At 39.1% G+C, this 18,497-nt stretch overlaps 1 protein-coding gene across 1 annotated transcript; it reads right to left on the bottom strand.

Moving 5' to 3' along the window:
* Positions 1 to 690: 690 nt before the first annotated feature.
* rpl11 (ribosomal protein L11) lies at positions 691 to 11,355 on the bottom strand. Its single transcript, XM_057828630.1, has 5 exons — positions 11,252 to 11,355; positions 9,250 to 9,400; positions 7,176 to 7,282; positions 839 to 1,081; positions 691 to 769 (listed from the first exon to the last, which is right to left on the bottom strand). Exons 1-5 carry the CDS (start codon positions 11,255 to 11,257, stop codon positions 740 to 742), a joined length of 537 nt encoding a protein of 178 aa, XP_057684613.1. The 5' UTR covers positions 11,258 to 11,355; the 3' UTR covers positions 691 to 739.
* Positions 11,356 to 18,497: the final 7,142 nt, after the last annotated feature.

Here is an 18,497-nt window from a genome sequence, read left to right as displayed (position 1 = left end):
TAAATGAATAAAACCAGAAATATGCACTCATTACAGCAAGTAAGTCTTAAATTGGGATTTTCTTTTCATGATAATTCATTGCATACCAAAACCTTTGCCAATCTTTTAAACCATGAAGACTAGTTTTGAATGCTCATCTTTCATTACCATTGATAGCTCTAGACCAGTTTTTTCAATCTTTTTTTGAGCCAAAGCACTTTTTTCATAAAAAAAAAAAATAAAAAAATCCAAGGCACTCTAAAAGCAAAAATGTAAAAAAAAATCCTGTAGCCTATATTGATATAAAGTCATGTACTGAATAGGAATCGAACAAACGCAAAGGAAAACATTTTAAAATCATATTTTTATTCATCAAGTGTGACTTTTATTGCAGTGTTAGTTGAAGCGGCACTTTTTTCTTCTTGGTCTTTTTAGATGAAATACTCATTAATCTTTATATTTGAGTCATTTCAAACCATCTTTCGCTTTTAAAACCTGTCTATTGACATCACCTTTATAGTTTGGCTAACTCCAATGCCACTGCTACCTATTGAAACATTTTTAACACCATTTAGGTGAAAGTGGATGATTTTCCACCACACACCAGACACTGTGTGCCATGGCACATTGGGTGAAAAAGACTGCTCTAGACATCCAATCCATTTCGACTGGGAGGGCCGAACGAACGACAAAAACGACAGGACCAGTCTACACTTTTCTTTTTTTATTACTTTCATACAAAGATGTCAAAGGTGGTCCTTTACTTTCCGGGGAGGATGATGCCATCGTACTGCAACGAGAAAACAAAACGACACCGAGCGTTATTCGTCAGCCTCCTCTGATGCAACATCATTCTGACCTTCTGCTGGAACCAGCGCATGGACTCCTCTTTGCGGATGCGGTGCCTGAAACCGATGCGGCCGCGTTTCCGCTTCTTGTCGGCGATGCTGAAACCGGGCCGTCCCAAAACCACGTAGAAGTCCAGTCCGTAGATACCGATGCTGGGGTCGTACTTGATGCCCAGGTCGATGTGCTCCTGGATGCCGAAGCCGAAGTTTCCCGTGTCGGAGAAATTGTTCTTTCTCAACTCGTACTCGCGCACCTGCAGCACGATGAGACTCAGATTTAAACTTTGAAAATTTATTTCGTTCACTGTAGTATGCAAAAGTCGACCTATAAATCGGTTGGCTGATAAATGGAATTGAAAATCAGCAATCGGAAGAAATATAGCCGTATTAACTAATATAGGATAACTTATGTTCACTGTTTGGGTGATTTATCCTTCTTATACAAGTTAACCGATAAATTGGCTGGCCGATTACCATAATTGGGTCAACGTGATTTTTGTCAAGAGCGGCTGATATCTAGCCAATATAATAGAATAAGTAATGGTCACTCACTGTTTGGGTAATGATATTTCTTACTAAGGTCGACTGCTATACGGATTCCCTCCCGCCCCCAACCCCAAGACTGGCGGATATTTAGCCAATGTAATAGAATAACTCAGTGTTTTTCAACCGGTGTGCCGCGTGAGAGATCGTCAGGTCGCCGCGACAAATTATTCAATACATTTTTTTTTAACGTCGTCGGGCGGAGTTGCAGTTGGAAGGAAGGAGTAAGTAGAAGGTTGCGGTCGTGTGCGTTTGAACGAGGTATTGCTAGTGTCGCATTAAAAAACAGCTCGGATTTCTTGCCATCAGCCACCTAAGTGTAAATGTTGAGAAATGAGTTTATAATTATGTTGTACAGAAAGTAATTTTTGACTATTTTTGGTTTGTGGTATGCCGCAAGATTTTTTCCAATGTAAAAACGTGCCGTAACTCAGAAAAGATTGAAAAACACTGCAATAACTTACCATATGTACACTTTTTGGGTGATGATCTTTGTTTATTGTGCTTTTGCACCACCTAGTGGCCAACGTTACAAAGGAAAGAAGCAGAAGAAAAACCTCTGATACAGACATTTAGTTTTCCTTTCATAAGCAAAGTGCTTTAAAAAATGACATAGGCCTTAAATTTGGCATGTGCCGGTTACCGGTTTCAAGGTTGACTGTGGTATGAAAGCGTCAGTTTCAAAAACACTAAAAATTTTCCGTCCTACCGTAGTACGGTATTAGCCATTTTTTATGTCCCCAAAATGCAGCGAGAAATTCTTGGAGCGGCAGCGCTCAACCCTCCCCCTCATGTCGTTGCTCTTTCGGTGACACTGCTGTTGCTATTGAAACTACACCTGAGCTTTTTCAAAAACCCATCAAAAGGTCTAATCTAGTATGGGAGTATTTTGGCTACCGAAAAGAGACAAGACTGCCGCGGCTTGGAGGAGGAAGGACAGCCAACATGCAGGCTACACCTCCAACATAATTCCACATTAACGTGACCATCATCCGTCACTTTACACATATTCGAAAGTAAACACTGTCACGAACGTTTACCACCAGCTATGAGTTCACTCCTTTGTGTTTCGTGTGTCTAGCGACGGTAAAACAAGTACTATTACGTAAGTACTAGAGGTGGGAATCTTTGGGCACCTAACAATCAGATTACAATTCAGAGGCTACGATTCGATTATAAATCGATTATTGATGATGACACCCACCAACCCCCCAAGCTATTAGCTAGCTGCTTTTAATGTTTTGTACGTTAGTTACAAATATTGTACAAAAAGCCTCTCAGGCTTAAGTAAACGACTATTTCAGTATCAAGTTAACAGTTTAAAACAGTAAATAAAATACACAAGTCCCATTCTGTATCAGCAGCTTAAAACTACATTCAATTAATTCAATGCTGTGAATCAACCGTTAAAGTTGCTAAAATTGCTCCCGTTATTCCATTAATTTCCCTTGTGTTTACTTTCGACATGTGAAAGTTTTGAAACGGTTTGACAGATAGATTCAAGTCAAGATTTTGCCGATTTAGGAGTATTTTAGATAAAAAGTTAATTAGGTTTGTGTCAACTGCCTTCTAGGGAAGTCTCCAGCTTTAAGATGGCGGCTGTTTACTAACGCCGGCAAGTCCGTCATTTCACATCTAGTTTTCTATACATGTGCTGCTTAAGCCGTCTGTCATTTTGCATCTAATTCTATATAAATATCATATGTATTATCTACTGTCGCATTATGTAGATGTAGTTTATAGCGGCTGTCGGCAGCATTCAGGTATTTTTTTTAATCTAGCGGCATGAGTTGAGCCAGAGCCGTGAGTTGAGCATTGTTAGTTCCTCGATGCGTTCCAAAGACCGCGCTGACTGTGTTTTAGTTCCGCTTTACTTGACATATTTCAATAATCGGAATTTGGATGTTTGTGAATCATTCTCTAATCTTCCACGGCCGAATCACGAATAATCTAAGAATCGGAAATTTCGCACACCTCTAGTAAGTACGCTATTAAAGTGGCTAGTTAGCATGCCAAGACAGCCAACTTGTTTCCTTACTAACCTCACGATAAGCGTACTTTTGTAAAGTGTTCCGTCATTGTAAACATTTGCTCAAAATAACATCTTCATAATACAGCCTGTGGTGTTTTTTCTGTCTGGCGACTTTGTGTTGAGAGAGGGTGGATGTGTGCGGATGGATGTGTGTGTGTGTGTCTGTGTGTGGAGGGGGGGGGGGGGGGGGTAATGTTTAAATAATGATACACGAGTCATACACACGTGCTCGTTTCTTAACTCTCGCTCTCCATTAATATTCAACTAATTAATATTAATAGTAGTTGTGCTGAACCCCATGTTGCTCCTGGTGCTGCGTCACCAGTAGGTGAATAGTGAGATAGTGTAAAGCGCTTTGAGCGCCTTGAAAGGTGGAAAAGCGCTATATAAGTATAACACCATTTACCATTTGTGGTATATTAACCCAGAAAAGGTGAACATACTCATTTTCCTGCATCATAACTTGGACAGAGAAATACAGTGCCCTCCATAATTATTGGATTTATAATAATTGTGTTTTTTAGCTTCTAATATTTTTTTTTTCTAAATAAGATGGGACCTTAATGGAAAAAAAGAAAAATTCAACCTTCAATACAAGTGCATTTATTCAGTGGGGGAAAAAAAATCCCACATAAAGAAATAATTATTTGACATCAAATAATGTGTGTCACAATTATTAGCACCCCTGGTGTTAATACTTTGTACAATCCCCTTTTGCCAACAAAACAGCACCTAATCTTCTCCTATAATGTTTCACAAGATGGGAAAAGACAGAAAGAGGGATCTTCAGCCATTCCTCTTTGCAGAATCTCTCTAAATCATCCAGAGACCTGGGTCCTCTCCTCTGTACTCTCCTCTTCAGCTCACCCCACAGGTTTTCAATGGGGTTGAGGTCTGGGGACTGAGATGGCCATGGGAGGAGCTTGATGTTGTGTCTGGTGAACCATTTCTGTGTAGATTTGGCCATATGTTTAGGGTCATCGTCTTGCTGAAAGACCCAATGACGACCCATCTTCAGCTTTCGGGCAACAGATTTTGATTTAAAATGTCCTGGTATTTCAAAGCCTTCATGATGCCATGCGCCCTAACAAGGTTCCCAGGGCCTCTGGAAGCGAAACAGCCCCACAGCATCAATGACCCACCCCCATACTTCATAGTGGGTATGAGGTGCTTTTCAGCATGCGCATCTTTCGTGGCACGCCAGACTTAGAGTGTTCGTTGCCAAAAAGCTCAATCTTGGTCTCATCTGACCAAAGCACACGGTCCCAGTTGAAGCCCCAATACCGCTTGGCGAACTCCAGATGTTTGCGTTTATGATTGTGAGTGAGGAAAAGTTTTCTCCGTGCATGCCTCCCAAACAGCTTGTTGGCGTGTAGAAAGCACCTCATACCTACTGTGAAGTATGGGGTGGGTCAGTGATGCTGTGGGGTGTTTTGTTGGCAAAAGGGGGTTGTACAAAGTATTAACACCAGGGGTGCTAATAATTGTGACACACATTATTTGATGTCAAATAATTATTTCTTTATGTGGGATTTTTTTCCCCACTGAATAAATGCACTTGTATTGAAGGTTGGATTTTTCTCTTTTTTTCCATTAAGGTCCCATATTATTTAGAAAAAAAATTTTTAGAAGCTAAAAAACACATAATTATTATAAATCCAATAATTATGGAGAGCACTGTACGTAGAAAATGAGCAAGAGTCTAAAAACGTTGAGATGGAGCTTTAAAGTCAGTGAAGTGCCTGATATACATATATTTAAAAATTTATTTAGTAGTGTTTTTACTTTTTATTGTAAATTATTTTTGTTCTATTGTTCAGCAACTTGAGCTGTGGCTTTAGTCTATAATTTCTATTTCAATTTAAAATATTTTTTTTATTTGATCTATTTCAACATATTCATGTCGATGTTCCAATTTGCAAATAAAACATTTTTTTCAATAGTTTTTTAACCCACACATCTCAAATTAACAATACCGTGATACTGTGAAACCATGGTATTTTTGCTTAAAGTGATCCTCGATCTTTAAAACAATTCTTAAAAGATAAATGTTAGTATGAGTTAAATAATTTGATATTAAAACCCCTCTTAATGTTTTCGTTTTAACAAAGTTTGTAAGATTATTTTAAGTTATAGGTCGCCATTCTTGTTACGTCGCAGTGCGTGACGTCACTTGGCCCGTTGCCGAACTTTCAGCGTTTCACTCTTAGCCAACATGTCGTCGGTTCTGCCCTTCAAATTTGAAACAAGATCGGAAAAGTTAAGAGCAGGACAGCACTGTCGGTCGTTCACAAGACGAGCAGCAAAGGCTAAATGAGAGCAGGAAATACAGTACCTGATAAGACGAGTTGGGATAAACTGGTGATGTACTCGCGGCTCAATGACAATGGAGCTAGAGAGTGTATGCTGTTGAGAACACCGGTTTATGTTCCTCAAGGTAAACTATTGCGTTTTCAAACTTGTCCCAGTATAGTTATGTAGATTTTTAGCATCCAGAGCTGCCGTGTGTTAACTGTCCCCATTAAATTCGTCATCTGATGGGAACAAATCCTGGAACCGAGTGTAATCCATGTCTTGTACATTGTAACGCGTGGTAGGTAGGATACATGAAAGAAGTACCAAAAGGGGGAGAAGCTTCCATTTATGCACATTTATTCACAAAAATATTTCTATAAATATTAATTATCTGTAGTGTGCCATAGGGCTTTAATTATTTGGTATGATTTGGGGAAAACTCACACGAAGAATAGTCAACAAAAAACAATAGTAATCCAAATCTGCATTTTTTTACTCACTCGAAGATCCAGGAATTAGACCAATCCCATGATAACGTTGCAGCCGCGATCAGGCCGCCAAATCCAGAAAATAGACGTATCCGAAAAGCCGCTGTGGGACCGTCAAATCCAGAAAATAGACAGATACGAAACCAATATTGCAGTCGCGGTGGGACCGTCGGATCCAGAAAATAGACGGATCCCTTACTTGACCAAGGATCCAGGAAAAATGTTCGTGCGCCAGTTGTAACGCGTGGTAGGTAGGATACGTGCATACAGGGACCAAAAAGGGGAAAAGCTTCCGCTTATGCACATTTGTTCACAAAAAATAATTCCACCTTGACCACTCACGTCACTCCCCTTGCTTCAATTTGACTGGAAATTGCATCCAAAAGCAGCATATTGTGGCATTTTACTTAGCGAGTTTAGGCAGCAATACGCATTTGTTGTATACACTACACATTTGGAAAGATCCCCTTTACGTCATCACTGCGAGCCCGCAAAACATGGCGCCAACTATCGGTCAAAATGTGTTCTAAATATGATAAAATATTGCCATTGATTTAACATTTTATGTGTTTCTAACAATATATTTTAGTACAAGCGAACAATTGTGGTTTATTAGAGCCTACATGTATTTAAGGTAGAGGATCACTTTAACGTTATCATACCGACAAAATCTCATATCTGCATATGCCTACCTTAAATACTGGCTTACGAAATCGCCTTTTGACATCGCCAACTGCCTGATTTTTTATTTGCTATCAGCACCAGCCCTTGAAAACCCCAATCAGACGGCCTCTAGCTATATTCTATGCATCGCATTTACCGAGTATGTGTTGTTGTAGTTAGTAATAGTAGAAGTAAATGCATTTCATCAAAACTCACATTAACAGCAATAAACATCCAATCCATCTTGACTGGGCGCCCCAGTCAAAATGGATTGGACGTCTAATGCCGCAAATTGCCACAAAAGTTGTTAATTTGGCACAAACGCACCTTAAGTCCTTTCTCCAGGATCTCCTCGGCTTTGGCGCCGCGGACGGTGCAGTGGACGGCAATCTTCTCATTTCTGCGAATGCCGAACGATCGCACGGTGTAGCGAGCTATGACAAACATGACCAAAAAACAAAAACAAAACAAAACAAAAAAAAAAAAGGTCAGATTGAGACTTTCTGTCAGCATCCAATATGGCTACGTTCATACTACAGGTCTTAATGCACGAATCCGATTTTTTGTCATATCCATTTTTTTGGCGTGCCCGTTCAGACTGCCTTTATCCATTGAGACCGTTCAAGTATTACGCTTGCGCACTAATTCGCAGTCCGACACCCGCTAAGAAAGAAGACCCGCATGCGCAGAACCATCAAAACAAATGACAGACGTCATCCGTCATTCCAGGGATATATTTTGCTTTTCAAAAGGTGGACACAAATAACAGACATAAATAATCCCCGTTTAGGCAAATATTCAAAGTTTATATGAATCGATAGCATGCACGCACTGTCCGTGCACGTCACACACACATACGGGCAGTTTGTCCCGACTCTCGGCCGTGGAGGCTAGAGCTGGGAATCTTTGGGCACCTAACGATTCGATTACGATTACGATTCAGAGGCTCCGATTCGATTATAAAACGATTATTGATGCAACCCCCTCCTTTTTTTTTTTAATTTTTTTTTAAAATAAAGTTTTGTACATTAGTTCCAAAATTGTTCAAAAATACTCTCAGGCTAAACCAAACTACTATTTCAGTATCAAGTTAACATATAGCAGTAAACAAATATACAAAAATAACATTAAATAAAAAAAAACTCCAGTCCCCATTCTGTATCAGCAGCTTTAAACTACATTCAATTAATTTAATGTTGTGAATCAACCGTTAAAGTTGTTAAAATTGCTCCCGTTATTCCATAATTTCCCTTTTGTCTACTTTTGACATGTGAAAGTTTTAAAACTATTTTAAAGATAGATTCAAGTCAATATTTTACTGATTTAGGAGTATTTTAGATAAAAAGTTAATTAGGTTTGCTTGGAAGGTTCGCTACAACAGCATTGCAGGGAAGTTTACTGCTTTAAGATGGCGGCCGTTTACTAACGCCCGCATCTAGCTTTTTGCAGATGTGCTGCTACCGCTACCGAGTCTATAATCCATCTAGTCCTATATAAATGATATCTACCGTAACATTATGTAGCTTAGCTGTACTTGTAGCAGCTTTTCGGCAGCAGGCAGGTATGTTGTTGTGTTTTTTTATCTCGTGGCATGAGTTGAGCTAGAGCCGTGAGTTGAGCGTTGGCATTACCCGAGGGGCCGGTTAATGAGAAGCATAATGTTTAGCTACTCCCGCTCCGTTCCGTCCCGAAGCCCGCGCGGCGCGCTGAGTGTGTTGTACTTCCGCTTTACTTGGCATATTTCAATAATCGGAATTTGGATGTTTGTGAATCGTTCTCGAATCTTCCGCGGCCGAATCGCGAATAATCTAAGAATCGGAAATTTTGCACACCTCTAGTGGAGGCAATGTTGAAATATTGCTCACTTGGAACAGAGAGAAAACGGAGCATTCTCAGGCTTATCCTCAACCCATTTTTATTTTTTATGACTGTTGTCAAGCTCAGCTCTTCCTCAAAAGCCGTGTTTACTGCAAGCTAGGCGCTAATAACGCGCAGGTGCATCGCTACGGTAACGACTCTCTCGCTATTTGATGACGTAATTGCTGCATTAAATCCGATTTGCGGGACTGGACAGTACAGACAGTCTGGAAAAATGTGCCCCAGATCGGATTTAGACCACATACGAAAGTGACCCAGATCGGATTTGAAATGGTCCCGTTCTATGCGACTTGTCACGTTCAGACCGTCAAGTTAATGCCTCACTCGAGTCGGAAAAACACGAAAAAATCGGGATTCGTGCATTAAGACCTGTAGTATGAACGTAGCCTATTTGCTATGTGGCTCATGCTGCATTCCAGATTGCTCGGAGTTCGCAACGCTCGATCTTCGGAACAAATTACTATTTTAGAGCATACTTAACACATCGGTCGCTGAAGCTGCTCCCTCCCATGTTTCCACTCACCCTTTGAGAAAACGGGAGTCTGTCCCGTGAGCTGCTCCAGCACTTTGGCGGCTCGGGTCAGCCTGTCACCGCTCTCGCCCACGCAAATGTTCAGGCAGAGCTTGCGGATACGTAGCTCCCTCATGGGGTTCTCCTTTTTCTCACCTTGTTCCTGACAAAACAAAAGTGGATGAATTTCAGCAACATTTACAATGACAACCAAGCACTTTCATCTTTAGCTCCTTTCACACACACATGAACACAGTTTAAATCCAGGATTTCAACGCAGAGCCTTTGTGTGTGAAAGCGATTTCCCGGGTCGACTGACAGAGATGACGACGCAGATATTTACCAAGTCATGTCTAAGTATAATGTCCGGACTTTCCCAGGAAGCGATGTGTGTGAAAGCAGGTGTTAAATTCCCAGGTCACAGCACGAAGGCAGTAAACGAACATTGCAATTATTAAAACGTTAAGCCGGAAATGAGTGCTGCAACGATTAATCGTTTAACTCGATCAGAAAAAAAAAGATTCAAATTAAATTTTGCGGCTTTGAGTATTTGTGCAATTTGTGGCGTTGTAATGGTTTTGGAAGTGTTCGCATTTAGTTTTACTGATATGGGTGGATACACTGCCCTCTAGTGGCGACAGTTTATTTGACATAACTCATTTCACATGGCTGAAACCAGCTGCTCCCTGTTAAGACCAACTTAAGTTTTTGATTGCGCTAATGCTTTCTAAATGCATTCGTAATTTAGTTTATAGGTATATTTAGCCATTTTTGTGGGAATATGTGTTTATACCATTTGTTGAGAGCATTGTAAAAATAAAAACGTTAGCACTTTATAGCATTTAAGCTAGCGAACTTCTGCTATACAATTGTTTTTTGTTGTTGTTGTACTTAGATAATTAATTTTTTTGTACTGCTTGAGGACCCCGGGCAAACTTTTATCCTATTAAGCGATGAACTATTTAGTTCGAGTAATCGAGTAGTAAATTACAAAATTACTTAACACAAAATTTAACTCAAAACAAAACAAAATTAAATTGCTACTGCATCGTAAAGCCGAAGAACAGAGTCTACCGTCCATCTTTGGAAATGTTTATTTTGTTGCCGATGCCGACCAAAAATAACGTAATGTCCGGGTTATAAACTCGCGCCAGACATCCTCCCCGCACAGAGAGCACCAAGTCGGCAACACGGGACAATTCTGTGAAAGTGTCCAACCCGTGTCATTCCAGGGATATCTCCCCATGTCTGAAAGCCTTGGTTTGATCAAATCCCACGTCACTTGACCAGGGAATTTACCCATATACAGATTTAAAAGGGGCTTTTGTCGTTTCTGATACTTTTACATGATGTTTTTGGGGAAAAAAATGACCCACTAAATGGCAGAAGGTTCAACCAACCGGTTTATCCGAACCCATGATTGTTATTGAGTTAAAATAAACAGGCATAGAATGTACACCCAAACGATTTGAGAGGTCATTATAGTCATTACATTATGCATGCAGTAGCTTTAGAGCATTTGCTCAGTGGTTTGCCTCAAAGTTTTTCCATTATTAAGGCATGTGCTTGCTTGGTTCACTGAACATTAAGAGACAACTATGGAACATGCCCGTACATATCCCCGGTGTTGGCTTCACCTCATAGCACTGACTCGCCGGAGAAATAAGTTAACATATAACGTCTTGACAACCACATTTTAATATTCATAAAAAGGTGTACTTCACCCGTTGTTAAGAATGTCATATTTAACGCCGACTTCTCATATTATGTTCGCGTAGCGACGTGTGAACCCCAATTCACCGTCAAATAGCATGTTAGCCTTAGCCACTTTCCCATATTTCCGGACGTTTTAGAACTTCAATCAGCGGAATTTCAGCGGGAATATTTTTACAAAAAGGGTGTTAAATTGTCTGCGGGTGTATTGACTGTTCATTTGCTTCCACGGTCCCGATGATTACGGATTACGACGGCCGCTTCGTTACGGCTAATACGTATGCGTTGATGTGCTACTCACCGCCATGTTGGATCACTAGAAGAGAACGTTACACTTCCGGTGAGGAGTATTTATACGGTGGTGCAACCCAGAAAATAGTCCGATGGAGGATAGCGCTTGGAAACTACATTCCGGTTAGTATTAACAAATAATTCAACTGATAAAAATTAAAAACTTTAGACCAGGGGTCCTCAAATACAAATCTTGAAGGTCCACAATTATTTTTTTCATACAAGCATGGGTCCATTTATGAATGTCGGTCAAATATAAGGCAGGTTGAAGGTGGTAAAGTTGGTTTTCTTTTGACCAAATAAAAATACAATGCACATTCTGATTAAATAAAATTAATTAACAAAACATTTTCTTGACTTAAAATAAAAATGGAAAGAAAAAAAAAAACAAACCCATGCAGGTACAATGTTTACACATGTACACTAAATAATTGAAGATCTGTCATTACGGTGCAAACAATAACTATTGACAGTACATTTTGTAACTGTAAAACACTGCTGGACAAAAAAGAAAATGATCTTTTATGATCTTTATAGGGCTGCCAAAATTAATGGGCGGTAATTATTTTTTTAAATTAATCACGTTAAAATTAGGGTTGGGAATCTCTGGCATGAAGCCGATTCGATATGTATCTAGATACACAGGTTACGATTCGATTAAAAAACGATGCATTTTCAAGGCCGAGCGATTCGATGCGATTCGATACAGTATAAGAACGATACGGTTCGATAGAGTGAAAACGATACGATAGTAAATATTTGTTGTGTGTGTTTGTACAGTATTTTAAACATATAAAAAGACCACATTTCTAATATAGCAAAATTTCATACCAAGGTTCTTTTTTTATGAAAAAAAAATAAGGCTTACTATATGACCGTCATTTTGTTGGATGGGATTGATAATAAAATAAAACTCCAGTGAGAGACAACAATAAAGTGCAGTAATTCAATTACTGTATTTCCTGGTGTTTATAACACAAGAGGTAAGTAATTTAAGTGCAAACTTTCAACGTCAACATCTTACAAACAAAAAATATTAATAATATGCAGCAGCTCTAGAAAAAAAAGAATTAAACCTGATAGTGTTATCATAAATAAATAATAAATTATGCTTTACGACAGGTACAATTGGGGGAATAAAAACATGGCATTTTAGACAGACAGGTCAATAATCATTACTTTAACCTAATACACAGTAAATTCATTCACTTATGCCTGTGCTTCCTCATTTTTTATTCCTCATCACTGTCCATATCTTTTTTGAAGGGCAGATTTTTCTTGAGGAAGATCAATTAATCCACATGTTCATGTTTAAGTAGACTGCGTTTCCTGGAAACAATATGCCGCCCTTTCCACCATTGTAGTGGGTTATTTTTCAGGGTTAAAAACTCACGATCTCCGTACCGCTCCACACTTCACAGAAGCTCTGTCCCATGCAAACAGATCTAGCTGCCTCCATCACTTCAAAGTCCGACTTTTGTTTTCCTGGGTGCGTTGAAAATCAATCGCTGCACGTCGCTGGCGTCGGTGATCACACTGTCCATTGTTTTAGAATGTTGCTTCGTTGCCACTACTAGTTTCGTTTTGGGCTGTGAAGAAAATGCTATGGAGCGTGCGTTGCAGTGATTTCGTTAGCTCTCGTGTGTTTTATGACACGCCCGTGACGATCGAGTAATGACGCCGACTGGTAGCTGTTCTGCCAAAATGCATGGGAAGTTAAGGCAACCACGACTGTGAGTTGTACTTGTCCATATTACCATCATTTTCACACTATAAGGCGCACCTGCCTATAAGCCGCCATCCACCAAATTTGACACAAAAACGACATTTGTTCATAGATAAGCCACATTGGACTATAAGCCGCAGCTGTCCTCACTGTATTATGGGATATTTGTACCAAAAGATATTAACTGGTAACACTTTATTTGACAGTGGCATCATACGACTGTCATAAGACCAAATGAACCACCATGCAGCCAATTGGTTCAAAGCTTGATTGCGTCAAGAAGCTTTCTTTTGGCCATCACTGCTCCCTTGGGGTAGACAGTCAACCTCTGCTGCCACCTGTTGTCATGCCTCCTAGCATGCGTTGCAGCACTGCAGATGTAAATAACAATCAAAATTCCTGTTATGTGCTAATTATTTCTTCAGTTTTTTATTCCATTTGTTTCATTAATTGCTACTTATGGTATTTGGTAATACTTTATTTGACAGTGGCGCCATAAGACTGTTGTTAGACAATCATAATTATGACATGACACTGTCATGAGCAATCATGAATGCTTATGACAGATGTCATTTAGTGTTATCCGGCAAATTAGCTCACTTTTGAATGGATGTAAAAGACCCGAGCTAGACATAAACAAAGTTAGTGACATAATTTGCCCGATGACACCTAATGACATCTGTCATAAGCATTCAGTAATGCCCATGATAGTGTCATGTCACAATTATGACGGTCTTATGGTGCCGCTGTCAAATAAAGTGTTACCTATCAACCCAAATAAATCAACAAATAAGCCACATTGGACTATAAACTGCAGCTGTCCTCACTGTATTATGGGATATTTGTACCAAAAGATATTAACTGGTAACACTTTATTTGACAGTGGCATCATACGACTGTCATAAGACCAAATGAACCACCATGCAGCCAATTGGTTCAAAGCTTGATTGCTTCAAGAAGCTTCATTTGGCCATCACTGCTCCCTTGGGGTAGACAGTCAACCTCTGCTGCCACCTGCTGTCAACATTGTTGTCATGCCTCCTAGCATGCGTTGCAGCACTGCATATGTAAATAACAATCAAAATTCCTGTTATGTGCTAATTATTTCTTCAGTTACTATTCCATTTGTTTCATTAATTGCTACTTATGGTATTTGGTAATACTTTATTTGACAGTGGCGCCATAAGATTGTTGTTAGACAATCATAATTACGACATGACACTGTCATGAGCAATCATGAATGCTTATGACAGATGTCATTTAGTGTTATCTGGCAAATTAGCTCACTTTTGAATGGATGTAAAAGACCCGAGCTAGACATAAACAAAGTTAGTCACATAATTTGCCCGATGACACCTAATGACATCTGTCATAAGCATTCAGTAATGCCCATGATAGTGTCATGTCACAATTATGACGGTCTTATAGTGCCGCTGTCAAATAAAGTGTTACCTATTAACCCAAATGAATCAACAAATAAGCCTCATTGGACTATAAGCCGCAGGATTTAAAGTGAAGGAAAAAAGTAGCGGCTTACAGTCCGAAAATTACGGTATATCATGCGTGCCGTCTCGATCTAAGTGCGCTGTGTGGTGATTGACACAAGCAGCATGTGAAGTAAAAGCTAAATCATTATCATATTACACAATGCATTGAACTAGGCATTAGAAGCCCTACTCATCTTTATGATTTTTATTCAGGAGTCACACCAGGAGTCCATAGCACACAAACCAACAGAAAAATGACATAACAAAACACAGGAACAGAAACTAATAAAGAAAGAACATTAAAAGAGCACAAACTATCTGTGCGCAACAAACAGGCTTTTACGCCAATGGCGCCACATGCTTGATCTGAATATATAACTATTTGTAGGGTCCGTTATTTTGATTAAAATACTATTTTCAGACTCAATTAACCGACACATGAACTTACACATCAGATTTCTTAATAGTGCTTTAAATGACAACCTTAACAATTTAACAATAACCTTATTTGACTCTTGATATGACTGCTTCAACCTGTTAATTTCTTGCCTTCTCAATTCTGATTTAGGAGGAAACTTATCTGCAAAAGAGCTTTGCTCTTCAACATAATGGCATCTTTCGTGGCACGCCGGACCCACTTAGACTGTTTGTTGCCAAAAAGCTCAATCTTGGTCTCATTTGACCAAAGCACACGGTCCCAGTGTGTATTTTTGTGTGGGACCAAGAGCTTTTGGCAACAAACACTCTAAGTGGGTCTGGCGTGCCACGAAAGATGCGCATGCTGAAAAGCACCTCATATCCACTGTGAAGTATGGGGGTGGGTCAGTGATGCTGTGGAGCTGTTTCGCTTCCAAAGGCCCAGGGAACCTTGTTAGGGTGCCTGGCAACATGAATGCTTTGAAATACCAGGACATTTTAAATCAAAATCTGTTGCCGTCTGCCCGAAAGCTGAAGATGGGTCGTCACTGGGTCTTTCAGCAAGACAATGACCCTAAACATATGGCCATATCCACACAGAAATGGTTCACCAGACACAAAATCAAGCTCCTCCCATGGCCATCTCCAGTCCCCAGACCTTGTTTTGTTGGCAAAAGGGGGTTGTACAAAGTATTAACACCAGGGGTGCTAATAATTGTGACACACATTATTTGATGTCAAATAATTTTTTCTTTGTGTGGGATTTTTCCCCACTGAATGAATGCACTTGTATTGAAGGTAGGATTTTTCTCTTTTTTTCCATTAAGGTCCAATATTATTTGAATAAAAAAAAAAAAAAACATATTAGAAGCTAAAAGCACATATTTTTCAGGTGTGCCAATAATTATGGAGGGTACTGTATATAAATATATAAAAGGAATAAAAAACATTGTGATGGTCAGTAAATGTTAATTCTATAGAGCAAGTGCAGGGAAATATATATGGAATCACTCCTTCCTTGCTGTGGACTATTTTTTTCCATTTCCACCACAGGTTATCAACAGGGTTGGGCTATTTGCAGGCCATGAGATTGACTGGATGAATCTTTCTCCATGGAATGCTTTAACAGTTTTAGCTCTGTGGCATGATGCGTTGTGTGACAATATCTCGATACAGCGATATATCGCGATATTTTGCAACCCGATGGGTTATCGATATGCTCCCGCCAAGAATCGATACTTTTATTTAACATATTGGCCATACAATGGAGTATGGATGCTGTAAACTGCTCAATGTTTGTTGAGCAATTCTTTGGCGGTCCACTAGGGGCGCTCGGGAGTGGCGGTGAGGGTAAAGTGCGCACAAGTTGTCTAGAGAAGAAGAGAAGCTCCAAGTGGGTTGAAAAAATAAAAAAGCTCCGTGAGAACGGTGGAGGGAAAAAATGAGAAAAATATTGCTACAAATCACACATGGGGACACACTTTAGATTTTACACCAACAAGAAAGGAAGTAAGGTGAACAAGGACTTTGCTGTATGCAAGAATTGTCTAAGAAAAATCAGTTTCACTGGGAGCTGGTGACGTAGTGGACACTGGAGTTTGTGAGCTTTGCTTTCATCACTTGAGGTAAGAAAGTTTTGCAATGTAATTGACTTTTTAATTTACAAGTATTATTTTGATGACATTTGGTGTTGAATGATATAAAATAAACCAGGACCCTAAACTGGATGAAAATGAATATCGGACAAGCCCACATGAATTTACCGATTTATTTGAGAACCAATTTCCATCTAGTTTACTACACAAACTGTTATTACTGTCATTTTGATACAATAAGCTATAAAAATGGTTTGAATAGGTTCCAAGATATATAAAGTGATGTGCATGATAATTAATGTAGCCTACATATTAAAAATAGGTAATTATTGAATTTTTAATTTCTATACATTCAGTTCATATTTTTTTTAATTCAATACTTCCAACACAAAAAAAAAAAAATCAGGATTTCAACTCAAACGCTATGAAGTAGCTAATATTTTTTGTTTTATTTTGTTGTTTTTAAGGTGAGGAAGACTGTGACTGAGCAAGTCTGACATCTTAAATGCTGAAGCAGATAGCGGAAGTGCTCAAACCAAGCAACAAAGTTCATATACGAAGAAAAGACCCACCAATTGTATCATTGCCCCACTCCAAGCTCAACTGCTGACACCTACGGCACTTTTTATTTATTTATTTTTTAAAAGATTTAAAACTTTAAAGAAATTAAGGGTGCCATTCATCGTGATCTCTCCAAGCGATATCAGTGGTCGTGGTTGGTTTCCTCTATATGTGCAGGGGCACAATTTGCAGTAGATTTATATTTTACAGCAATGTTGCACAGAAAAGGTGTCACTGTTTAATAAATGACTTAAACAGTATTTTTTTCTATTTTCCAATATCTTTTTTTTTTCTTTTCGTTTCAACAGTTGTATCGTAGAATTTCATGTATCCAATTTCTGACCAATATATCGATAATCGCTGTATCGTGATATAATCGTTATCGTGAGCCTTGTATCGCGAATCGTATCATATCGTGAGGTGCCCTGAGGTTCCCACTCCTAGTTTTAGCTCTGTGGCATGATGCATTGTCATCTTGGAAAATGACAAATATATTTTCAATTGAGGGGATAAGAAAGTTGTCTAAAATTTCAATGTAAACTTGTGCATTTATTGAAAATTTAACCACAGCCATCTCCCCAGTGCCTTTGCCTGACATGCAGCCCCATATCATCAAGGACTAAGGGAATTTTGAAGCCTTCTTCAGGAAATCATCTTTGTAAATCTCACTGGAACGGCACCAAACAACAGTTCCAGCATTATCACCTTGTCAAGAGTCAAGAATCTGCATTGGACAAGGTGACGATGCTTGAACCTTTGTTTGGTGCTGTTCCAGTGAGACTTTAAATGGCCCAAAATTACTTAATTGCCTGGCATTGACTGCCACTGACAGCCGTAGACGTTCAATCAGTTTGACACTGGATTGGACGTCTACTAGTGATAAACTAATTCCAATTCACACTAGAAGCTTGTTTTTCTGTTAATTAGTTGTTTGCAGAATATCCTAGAATTATTTCCTGACCAATGTATCGATAATCGTTGTATCGCTATATCGTCAGATCATCGTTATCGTGAGTTTTGTATCGCAAATCATATCATATCGTGCGGTACTAAGAGGTTCCCACTCCTAGTCATGGACTTAACATATTATTACTATGGATATTTTCAATCATTTTTTTGTTCATTTAATTTTGGCACCATGAATGCAAATGGTCTGCTCACGTAAAAAATCAATAGCATTTTAGTTTGGAGACGTCTATGGTCAATAATCATAACTGCTGTACTAAGCTGTGACCAGTCCTTGTACAAAGGCAGAAGGATTCTATATTCACTTTGAAGGCAGCATGCACATAGGTTAAAAAAAAAACAAAAAACGATAATGAATAACCGATTAATGAATGAATGAAATTACATTTTAAAATGCTTTTATCAGCCGAATATCGGACTGCTTTCTACCCTCCAGGTCAAAATGGATGGGATGTCGTTAATGGCAGTATTTGTACTTCTAGTGTGGTTCTTTGCCATCCAAAA

The sequence above is a fragment of the Corythoichthys intestinalis genome, chromosome 22 (assembly GCF_030265065.1).
Source record: "Corythoichthys intestinalis isolate RoL2023-P3 chromosome 22, ASM3026506v1, whole genome shotgun sequence".
NCBI classification, from domain to species: Eukaryota; Metazoa; Chordata; class Actinopteri; order Syngnathiformes; family Syngnathidae; genus Corythoichthys; species Corythoichthys intestinalis.
This window is presented reverse-complemented; position numbering and strand designations above follow the sequence as displayed.